The 11,735-nt window shown below is 41.3% G+C and overlaps 1 protein-coding gene and 1 pseudogene across 6 annotated transcripts in view; both read right to left on the bottom strand.

The window, feature by feature from the left end:
* Positions 1-295: 295 nt before the first annotated feature.
* On the bottom strand, positions 296-1,194 carry LOC116080344 (annotated as a pseudogene). The gene has a single exon (XR_004114407.1). The product of XR_004114407.1 is annotated as a ubiquitin-conjugating enzyme E2 T pseudogene (transcript).
* Positions 1,195-7,676: 6,482 nt separating this feature from the next.
* Gpr65 (G protein-coupled receptor 65) overlaps positions 7,677-11,735 on the bottom strand; it is a 20,887-nt gene continuing 16,828 nt past the window's right edge. For 3 of the 5 annotated variants that reach the window (XM_031355322.1, XM_031355326.1, XM_031355325.1), the window contains one exon: positions 7,677-11,735. This exon is cut by the window's right edge. In XM_031355322.1, coding sequence (XP_031211182.1) covers positions 10,721-11,734 — 1,014 coding nt within the window. In that variant the 5' untranslated portion in view covers position 11,735 and the 3' untranslated portion in view covers positions 7,677-10,720. The other 2 variants (XM_031355323.1, XM_031355324.1) reach the window with 1 other exon arrangement.

Raw genomic sequence — 11,735 nt, 5'->3', positions numbered from 1 at the left:
GACAGAGAGACAGGGAGAGAGAGACAGAGAGATAGGGAGAGAGAGACAGAGAGATAGGGAGAGAGAAAGAGAGAGAGAGCATGAGCAAAAACACTGAGTGTAGAGTCAGTCTACAGAACTGGAAAAGATTTGCTGGATATGCATCTGACAGAGTGATGGTGTCCAGAGTACACAAAGAACTACAACAAGCAAGCAAACAAAACTAAATACCAAAAAAAGCAAATAGCTCAACTAAAAAATGGGGCATGGAACTAAACACAGAGTTCTCAAAAAGAAGAAATACAAATGGCCAATATTTTTTTAACATTAAGTATTATTTATTTTTCAAGTTTAAAAGTTTTCTAAATACATATGTACAAGATAAATAAAACAAACTATCCTTAAAGAATCGCTGCATGGCAGAATTTGAAAATATACAAGGTCTTTTGTAAGGATATAAATATTTATCATCAAACACACAGAAAAACATTTAAAAGAAGCAAGCAAAAGAGACCACCTTGACACAGACTGCCAGTAACTAAGAGGGCCCAGGACAGACTCTCTGAACGTCAGGGGAAAACTTCTTTCCCACTCCTCCTCGCAGCCTGGCCTTCCTTTCCTGTGTGGAGTGACTTTCCTCAGAGTCACCAACCTCTGATGAGGTGCCTAGCTCCTCTTCATCAGCCTTTTGTTTCTGTCTTGCATGAGTCTCTGTCCACTGCCTGGTTTTCTTGAGAAAAGCTAACTTATTATATTTAAATTCTGAAGAAATGTCAACCATTAGTGGGTCATCAGGATTGGGCTCTGCCATGAGCAGCTGAATAGAAGTCAATAAAGTGGTGATGTTGAGAGGTGGTCTCCACACACCCTTTGGTGGCAATTTGAGAATATCTAGACAAATCCTTCCACTAGAATCAATGTTTGGATGATAGATTGGAGTCAGAAATCTGACCTCTGGAGGTTCAAATGGGTACCTCTCAGGAATGATAACTACCAGTGTGAAAACACCTTTCTCATAAGGTTGATTGGGTCCACCTGGTATTTGAGCTCCTGAATCATCCACTTGCTCCTTTCCCTGCCAGCACATGATGCCTGGGGGTGGTTCGATGGCTAGCATGTGCAGTTCTTTCTTCAGGCGTGAGGCTCTCTGCATGATCTCAAGCGAAAGGAACCAGAAACAGTTCAGTGCTCCACACTGAGGGCTGGTGAGGGTGTACGTAGCACGTGTCTCATAATTTAAAAAAAAAAATGGTTAATATATCATACTCATAGCCATACAAAAAACCAAGTTAAAACTACTTTGAGATTGCATCTTATTCCTATCAGAATGGCTGAAATCAACCAGGAAATGGAAATAATGTATAAGTTAATCCACTAATGAATGGATAATAAAAGTGTAGTACATCTATATAATAGACTATTACTCAGCTGTTAAGAAAAATAAAGTTATGTAATTAGTAGGTAAATGGATGTAACAGGAAACAATCATTATGAGTTATATAACTCAGTCTCAGTAAGATAAATGCCATGTTTATTTCCTATCTACAGATGTTAGCTTGGAATGTTCAGATATGTATGCTTTGTTTAAAATATCCATAGAGATCAGGAAATTAGTAAAAGACCAAAGAGGGGTTGGGGGAACTTCAGGGGAGGTGGTATAAAAAGTTAAAGGGAATAATATAATAAGCAGGATTAAATTAGGGTAGGTTAGGGAGGACAGAGTAGAGGAGGAAACAGACCCATGACTCTCAACCTTCCTAATGCTGCGACCCTTTAATATAGTTCCTTATATTGTAGTGACTCTCCAACCGTAACATTATTTTGTTGCTACTTCATAACTGTGGTTTGCTAATGCTATAAATGGCATGGTGAGTATCTGATATGTATGTAGGATATCTGATATGTGACTTCTGTGGGGTTGAGAACCACTGGACTAGATGGATGGAATTACTAACAGTAGAGATCTTTCTAAAAACGGTAATTCATTACTGTAGACATTTCCTGAAAACACATACACATGCACGCACATACAAAGTATTTGAATGGAGTTACCCTATAGCGGGTTACAAAGAACCTACTAAACATCACAGACTAACAAATAAAAAGTTCACTGCCAGAAATGGGTTGTCTCTCTTGAAGTCATTGGTCAGTGAGATCCCATAGACCCCAAAACATTAGAGGCTACTACTACTCTTAGTAGCCTTCCAGAATTTGAATGCTAAGATTCTGTTGCTGAAGACGCCACATTCTTAAGTCACAGAACATAGAGACATCAACCTGCTACCCACCTGGAAGGTTCAATCTTACTGACTAGCTTTCATAGTGCTCGTAGGTGCTGTGAAAGTTACTAGAGAAAACTAAGTCTTACCCAGCAGTTAACTCTAAGGGCTACAATAATGACTGGCCTGGCAAGACACCTCCATCGGGGCAATACTAGCTCAAAGTAGCTGGTTATCTTCCATCTTCACCCAGAAGAGAGTGATGAACACCTTCATGCTTGAACTCAGCTCTCTCTCCTGGCTCATACAGACCTAGGGAATGGTCACCTCGTGTGTAAATGAATGAACACTGGCTCTCAGCAGCTCAGATCACAGACACCTACAAACAATGGATGGAGCTTGGGGACACTATGGAAGAATGGGAGGAAGGATTGCAGGCTCTGAAGGGGATAGGAACTCCACAGGAAGACCAATAGAGTCTACTAACCTGAACCTTTGGGGTATTAGGAGACTGAACCACCAACCAAAGACTACACAGACTAGACTTAGGCCAGATGTATTTCTTGGCCTTCATGTGGGTCCTAAACAATTGGAGTTGTGGGAGCTATCCCAAAAGCTGTTGCCTGTCTGTGGGATATGTTCTTCTAGGTGGGCTGCCTTGTCTGGCCTTAGTGGGAGAGGATTCACCTAACCTACCCAAAGACTTGATGTACCAGGCTCAGAGGCATACCCAGGGAGGGACTACTTGCTCAGAAGAGAAGGGAGGGAAGATGGGGGGAAAGACTGTGTGGGAATGACTGGGATGAGGGCAGTGAGCAGGATGTAAAGTGAATAAGTAAAAAAAAAAAATTTAAAAATTTAAAAAGTAAGGAATACACACACACACATACACACACACACACACACACACACACACACACATGAAGAAAACAAAAGCACTTAATATTTTGATTTTTTTAACCTAACAATTCTGTAACTGAAAAGCCTTGGAAGACATTGTCTGATGACTAATGTGTTGTTACCTTCTCATTGCTTTAATAAAATGCCTGACATGAGTGATAGAGAGTATCTTAGGGTTTCTATTGCTGCTCTGAAATCACCATCACCAAAAAACAAGTTGGGAGGAAAAGGTCTATGCTTATACTTCCACATTGCTGGTAACTATTGAAGGAAGTCAGAACAGGAACTCAGACAGGGCAGAACCCAGAGGCAGGAGCTGAAACAGAGGTCATAGAGGGTATTGCTTACTGGCTTGCTCACGTGGCTTGCTCAGTCTGCCTTCTTATAGAACCCAGGACTTTCTTAGCCCAGGGACAGCACCACCCACAATGAGCTGGCCCTTCCCCATTGATCATGAATTAAGAAAATGCCTTATAGCTGGATTTTTATGGGGGTGTCTTCTCAGTTGAGGCTCCTGCCTCTCCGATGATCCCTGCTATGTCAAGCTGGCATAAACCCAGCCAGTACAGAGAGGGATGTTTTATTTTGGCTCACAGTTTCAGAAAATTCTGTCTTTCATGATGGAGAGGGCATAATAGATTCCGTGGGTGTGTAAGATGGAGGGTCCTTCACTGTGATGGCCCAGTCAAAGAGCATTCGTGTCTCAAGCTAGGGCAAATATTGCTGGGGTTCAGGAGTTGCCTCAGAAACTACACAAACACCAATCTTAGTCAGACAGGGAGAGTTTATTGAGCATAAATCTCAGGATCCATGGAGGCCATGGTTCAGATTCAGGATCTGAACTGTGACACTGAGTTAAGATCCTACAGGGTTTTTAAGCCTGAATTCCACAAACATCTGTGTTAAACTATTCTACCTATCAGGATTTAGGGATATGAGATTTCCTTAGGAACATGTCTTTGTTGTATTCTTATTCAGCTCCCATTGGTTGGGGTATTTAATTGTGGCAGGGGACTTACCTTGTCTAACTATTCATGTCTTCACTTGTTAACTAGGAGGGGACTTGACTAACATTCATATCTTAAGTTGCCAACCAGGAAGCCAGTTACCCACATATATGTCTTTTTCTGCCAAGTAGGGTATCAGTTTCCAGGAGCAGCTACTCAAAATGGAAGTCTTATTTCAAATAGTTTCTTATAGTGGTGCACATGTCTCTCCTAGGCTGGGGTCCATCCCAGGGGCAGCTTACAAAAGCGAATACCATAAAAGCTTATACAAAAGGACAGGGAGTGCTGTTGGGTGGTTGGTTTGGGTCCAAGCTTATTGTGGATAACTATACAAACTATTGACTTCTATTGAGATTGGTTTCCAAGGGCACAGAACCTAACAGAATATGTAATCAGCTTGGGCATGAGAGAGTTTCCTAGTAACAGCAGAAAAAAACATAGGAGAAAATGTCCTTATAATATTAGTAACAGGACAAAAGGGCAGGCTAGCCAGGAAACAGTTTCCTGGGCCTTAACATTCCATCTAAGCCTTAATATTTACCTAGGCCTTAACAGATATCATCAAGGTTTTATCCTAGTGATATACTTCAATAGGTAGGCCTTATATCCCAAAGGCCCACAAACTACCAAAACCAGAGCCATCAGCTGAGGACCTTGTATCCCAGTAGTTACACAAACTACACAAACTACCACTAACGCCACCACTGTGCTCAAACACCTGAGCCTGTGGGAGACGTTTCGCATTCAAACCATAATATCCAGGACAGCAAAGGCAAAGGTTTAGTAAGGGCTCTTCTATGTCTTAATGAGGGCTCCTAACTTTATAAGCTAGAGGTGTCCTTGTTTCCCTCTCATTTGGACCTCGCCTGCGCTGCTAATTCAACAATGAGACACCGTAACATCACCCTCACTTCCATGTTCCAATTTCCATCAGGGACTTTTGGGATACAAGTAAAAACATCTGACTCAGATTGGGTTAAATGAAGAGGTCTACTTGGACCGTACAACTACGGATGCTGAGACTCACCGTGTCCTTAGGATGTAGTGTCAGGTTTCAGGTTCTTTAAGCTTTCTTCTACTTGTTGCCACTTCCTGATAACAAAATGGCCATAAATATTTCAGGCATCTTAGTGGCACATTGCATCACCATTGGGAGCCAAAGAAAGCCTTTTTGAGTGTAAAAGCAACTCAAGACACACACCTACCCCTTGAATCACTCATTGCAGCCAGGAGACTAAGCTGACTAATTTAGCTACTAACTACATATTCCATCCCTCAAGCTAAAAGCATCCTTGTGGAGGTTAGTCATCCCCAAAAGAGGCATCTCTGGAGGACATCTTATTTGGAAAGCACATCTACACAATTCACAGGAATGTGTCTGTTCCCTGGCTCCTTACCCAATTTTGCCAATGAGCTCCTTGTCATGATGTCCAGGGAGGTAGGACATACCAAAGGTATTTACAGGGTCACTGAAAACTAAAATTCATTGTCACGGTGGTAGTACAGGAGGAAACAAATCAAAGGCCCCTTCTTCATTTTTATTTAGCTTCTTGTAAATCTCGCTTACTCTGGTGTAAACCTCAAAGGGGAAGGACAGTTCAGTAATGACTGAAGTGGAATTTCCCATATGTCAGCATGTGGTCTGGGAGCTATAGCTGACAAAGATAATGCAATTCTCTCTCTCTCTCTCTCTCTCTCTCTCTCTGTGTGTGTGTGTGTGTATGTGTGTGTATGCTACCAACAGAGACTGATACCATCATGTAGACTACAATGAATTTAGTGGGTCTGTGAATTATTAAAATTTGGGAGGGGGTGTCAGAGGAATGATTCACAGATTTAAGAGCACTGGTTGTTCTTTCAGAGGGTTTGTTTCTCAGCTCACAATCATCTGTAGGTCTAATTCTGGGGGAATCTGACTTTACTCAGGCACCAGGCCCACATGTAATGCACAGACATACATGTGTAGGTAAAGGAAAAATGTATTTTTTATGAATCTTGCTTGGTGAGGGAACCACACTGAGAACGTTTTTCATGAGTCAGGTAGATGGCTGGGAATCTACGTCGAACACGCCCACTACCAGCAAGGCAAGAGGAGTGAGTCACCAGGGACATGTGTCTACTGCTTTACTCCAATAGGCAGTAAAGACACAGAAGTCTTCTAAAGGGGAAATTATTTCAAACTTATTTTCTTTGTGATCCTTAAAACTCTCAGCTCCAGAAGTATTCAAGCCATAGGCTTTCTAGGGGCCTCATTCCCACAAAGTTACCTTGATATACAACGCTCTAGGCTTTCAGGGGCCCAGTGGCCTTCAAGGCAGAGGCCTGCCTCAGTGGGCCGCAGATCTCCACAGGCCGAGTCTCCCTCAGAGGAGCCTGAGCTTCAGCTGTAAGCAGAGAGCCCCAGCCATTCTTAGTGTTGTTTATTCCCTCCTTCCTTCCAGGCTTCGACCGGGAAAGAACCCGATTGGGAATGAAACTTTCATAGAGAAGGAGAAAAATCACTTTTTTTTCCTGTAATTTGTAAAGCTTGTGAAAAAAGTCACTATCGTGATTTTTAAATCAAGTAGTGGGACATTTAAAAAACAATAAAGATATTTTCATAAAAAAGTAACTTTCAGAACAAATGTGACTGTCCATAAGGGCTTTTGGAATACCACCACCACCACCAAGACCCCCCCCCCCCGCCCCAGCTACTGAAACTGCATCATCCTCACTCCATTCCATTAGTTAACATACTAATTACAATAATTATAATAACTTATCAGAGCGTCCGGGTGAAGGTAGGAGCTATTCTGAAATTTCCAGCCACGGCTTTCAGTTGCCATCAGCCATGTCTTAGCGTCAGCAAGTCTTGGAGACAGGACCAGAAATTTAAGGATGATTCCGAAATGAATTCTTTTCGAAGGATATTCACAGGTTCAGTCAAATATCCAAGAACTTTAAAATACTGAGATCTGGAAACACTTTCGCGGTGTGGTAAACTTAGAAAAATGTCTTGGTTATGGATCTTTGAAATAGCCCACATTTTCCAATTAGTGAAGTGTATATTTTTATTTGAAAGCTGGAATTGAACAACATGGAGGCTCTAGTTCATTCATCTATTTCTAGTGTACATATGGCTTGCCAGTGTAGTGTGTGTGTGTGTGTGTGTGTAAGAGATATTTGTGTGGTGTATGTATGTAAGATATTTATTTGTGTGGTGTATGTCTGAGCATGACACTGGGGGTCCTCCTCTTTAACCTCCTGCTTTACCCCTTTAAAGCATGGTCTCCCTGCATCTGGAGCCTGTGTGTTTCAGCAAGCCTCAGTGGTCTACTTGTTTCCACACTCCCTGCAACATGCGAAACCACTCTTGACATGTTACATGGGTCTTAGGATCCAAACTCAGGTCTTCTGAGTGGTACAGCAAAGAGTACTATTTCCTTGCCATCTCTGCAGCCCCTGGTTGGCTTGTTGAACACCTAATTGCAACATCATTTGAGGAACTGTAACCTACTTTGAACGTGTAAGTAGCCGTTGGTGTTTTATGAAAGGTGTCTGAAAATTAAATAAACAGCAGTAAAACAGATCGCAGGCTATTATATGTTTAATTATTTGTAGAGGCTGTTAAATTAGAACATGATGACGTTACTGTTCTTTGTGGGAGGATGGATTTAAGCATTTCAAAATAACAGATGTCAGTTTGTGTGAACTGTGATCTAGCAAAAATTAAAAAATTAAAACTGCAAATAGACTGAAACGCATCTTGAGTTCAGCACAGTAATTTCATAATAGCAGGTTCACATGCAAACTGCCTACAGTTCAAGTATCTTATAAATACATACACTCAAAGGTGGCTAGCCCTATAATCTTAGATTTATTCACTTTACGTGTTATGAGTGGTTTTTTTTTTTTCTGCATGAATGTGTGCCTGATGCCCTTGGAGATCATATGTAGGCATAGGGTCTTCTGGATGTGGAGTTATGGATACTTGGAAGCTAGTATGTTCGGAAACCAAACTCAGGACCTCTGCTAGAGCAACAAGTGCTCTAACTGAGCCAGCTCTTGAAGTTTGTAACCCAGTTTCTCAGAGAGAGGAGGACGGAATATGGGTGTGTTTTCTCTTTTATTTCCAGGTTACAGGAGGTGTTTGCTGTTTACTTGGATAAAAAGATACATCTTAGGTCACTTTGTAAGCTGTAGGGAATATGGAACTGCAAGATTCTATGCTGGAATATGATTGACCCCTAGTGGTCGCAAACGGGACTAGCCCTGCTATCACCAAACGAGGGAGAGAGAGAGGAGAGAGAAGAGAGAGAGAAGAGAGAGAAGAGAGAGGAGAGAGAGAGAGGAGAGAGGAGAGAGAAGAGAGAGGAGAAATAGAGAAGAGAGAGAGAAGAGAGAGGAGAGAGAGAATCTTTTTCACTCAGTATCTGACCTGCTTTTGTGATTTCTAATTCTTAAGATCACATGCACTCAGCTAATGTAACCAATACATAGCTTATCTCAATGTGGCCCATCTTTAATATAGTAGGAGGGCCAAAAATAAAAAATAAAATAAAGAAAAAAGTATGGTGTTTAAATGTTTTTCCCCCTTCTTTTACTTGAATTGAATAGATTTGGGTTTATGCTAATACTTTAAAATACAGTTTGTGTTTGTATTCATGAAACATTGATTTCCCCCTTCCCGAGCTGTCTACCTAGGAAGTGTATATAAACAACTTACTTAGGACTACATTTTCTAGAATTATACAAGGAAAAATAAGGACAGATGCTTTTTTTAAAACAATATCTCATCTGGGGGAGGGAAAAGCTGGGGGGAGGGGAGGGAGGGAAGGCTGCCATCAGGGTGTATGGTATGAGAGAAGAGTAAATAAAATAAAGGAGAAAAAATGAATATGGTAAATGTACTTATTACAAAATAAAATCTCATATCTTGAGGAGGTAAAAACGTCTGTGGCTGAAAGCATCCTAATGTATACACTGTATTTATTTTGTTTACTATGCTAAATAGAAAATAAAATGTTGGAGGGGGTGGGAAATGAAACAAGCACATCCTTATCAGCCACTTTCAGGGAGAAAGAATAGAAAGACAGACTAGGGAAGGAAAAGATTTGAAATGTTTCCCTCAGCTGTTGGTTGGTAAATGACGAAAGGGTGCATTACTTCGGATGTTAAAGAGATAACACATTTTGTTAGTTGGCATTAGACATTATACAAAACAGCACAAGTTCCTCTTAAAAGGTAACACAGACCGTTTTCTTTTTTTGTGAGAGAGAGCAAGTTTGTTGGCTGGGTCTATGCATTTTTACTCCTATCTCTGTTTCAAGAATTCTTTTGATTTCATAAAGGCTTCCCAGCATAGATAAATCTACTTATCACAAAGCCTTCTTGGGTCAGTATCGCTACAGTAGCAACCGTTTCCATAGCAACCGGGAATGGGTTTAGCTAGGAGAGAACAGGGCCCCATGCATGGGTAAGAGAATGGTGAAACTGGAATTTGAAAAACAGGCCCCCAGAATCATAGAGTTGATAAAGATAAAGAGATCCTTATGTGCTCTGCATAATGGATTCCAGTCTGAAATCAAACTCACCTAACTAAAAATAAATAAGGCAGCTAAACAAAGTCAACAGTGGTAACTGGTAACTAGTGACTTATCAATCATTGCTCTAAAGAATAGACACGAGTGTCTGTGGAAGCCTTCTATTAGCTTGGTGGTTGAGAGGAGAAGAAATGGATCACTTTGTACAAAAAGATCTGCTCCAGATGTTCTTAGGGAGATGACATATAATTTGAACAACATAAGGAGTTAATTTTTTATATACCTTTTCACCCATAAACATTCTCTAAATAAGGGAGGGAGAGTAGAGGCAAAAACCAAACAACAACTTGCATGTAGCCTTTACTCTGCTATCCAAAAATGTACTTAAAAAATCAGTCTGAATAAGAAAACAAAAGTCACATGTGCAAATTAAAATGAATACCTACCTCTATGTTGATACATTTAGCATACCCTCTCTGAGTGGGGAATGCCCCAGAGCTGGCAGTTTTGAGAATTTCCCACAGACCCAGAAAACATGAGGAACCTTAAATTTCCTTAAATGCCAGTGTTTGACCATCTGGAGAGTTTAACAGCCATGCCCCAGAGCCAGCTCCAACTGGTTCTCCTTACACACTGGTCTACTCCTGGGGTACTTCTGGAGATATTCTTCTTCTTGAGTGGCTGGCCACAGTTCTGACAAAGACACATGCAACTATTAGCCATACACAGACAGCTCAGGGCTGATGCAGACAGACTGAAAAGCTGAAGACAGAACAACAACAAAAAATAGTAACTGTCAGAGAGAATGGCCACTGATTTAAAGACTAACCGTCCTATGTGCCTCTTAGTGGCTATAGCATAGAGACAAAGAGAATTGGTACTAAAACGGTGATGCCTGGTCATTGGAATGCATACAAGATAATACATTTCCATACCTTACTTAATAAAGCCAACATAGGAGTCATACAATGTACCCTCAAAACGTTTCCACTGGGGTAGACTAAAGTATTCACACTTGATTCTCCTATGCCAGATTTCTTTTCCAAAATGTAATTTTTATTATATGATACCATGTAACTGGAACGGCCTCCTCTTAGTCTATAATCTCTAATTCTACGGCATCTCTTGCGGACACAGAAAGTATGTCCTTTTTTTGTCCTTGGTATCTATTGTGTTTCCTACTACACAATTTTAAAATGTTCCACATATCAGCTCTCCCAGTTTCAGTCACAAAACAGTACAGGATTGGATCGGCGACACAGTTTAGACTCGTCAGGGCCACTGTGATTCTGTACACCGTAAATGTCTGCTTCCCGGACTTGTCATTGAAGTTCATATTGCGCTCGAAAATGCAGCGGATGAGCACCATCACGTGGAAGGGGGTAAAGCATAAGACGAAAGTCAGCGTGATGCTAGCAAGCAACTTTATGATCCTTCTCTTTTCGCTGTTTTCTGTAGCTTGGTTGTGCTGCACAGCTTGGTAGACTTTATGGTTGCAGATCATGATGGTGATCAAGGGTACTGCGTAGCCCATGCACGTCCTGAACAGGTTGAGGTTTACCTGCCATTTCTCCAGAGGGTATTTGTCATAGCAGAGAGTGAAATTGGATTTGTCCGCATCACAGTATTCAACACTCGTTTCGTCTTTCCACAGAAGGATAGAGTTAAAGATGGATTCCAAGATCCAGATAGACAGGCTGGTAATAAATGCAAACCGCCTTGTTCTTAGAAAAGAAAACTTCAGAGGGTAGACGACTGCTAAATAGCGGTCCAGGGCGATGCAGGTGAGGAACGCCGTGCTGCTGTAAAAGTTCATGTAGGTAAAGAAAACGCTTCCTTTGCACAAGGCAGGAGAGAAAGTCCAGTTGTCTTTATTCCAGGTGTAATTGATCCAGAGAGGCAGAGTCAGCGCATACAGCAGGTCTGACAGCGACAGACTGAAGAGGTAAATCCCTAGTTCATTTTCCTTCTTCGCTTGCAGAAAGGATACACATAAAGATCCGATGTTGGCCGGGACACTGACTATAAACACAATTATGTAGACCACTGGGAACAAATAGTGGTCCAGGTCATGCTGTTCCTCGACACACGTGCTGTTCATCGTCATT

This window comes from Mastomys coucha, unplaced genomic scaffold, assembly GCF_008632895.1.
Source record: "Mastomys coucha isolate ucsf_1 unplaced genomic scaffold, UCSF_Mcou_1 pScaffold6, whole genome shotgun sequence".
Lineage (NCBI taxonomy): Eukaryota > Metazoa > Chordata > Mammalia > Rodentia > Muridae > Mastomys > Mastomys coucha.
This window is presented reverse-complemented; position numbering and strand designations above follow the sequence as displayed.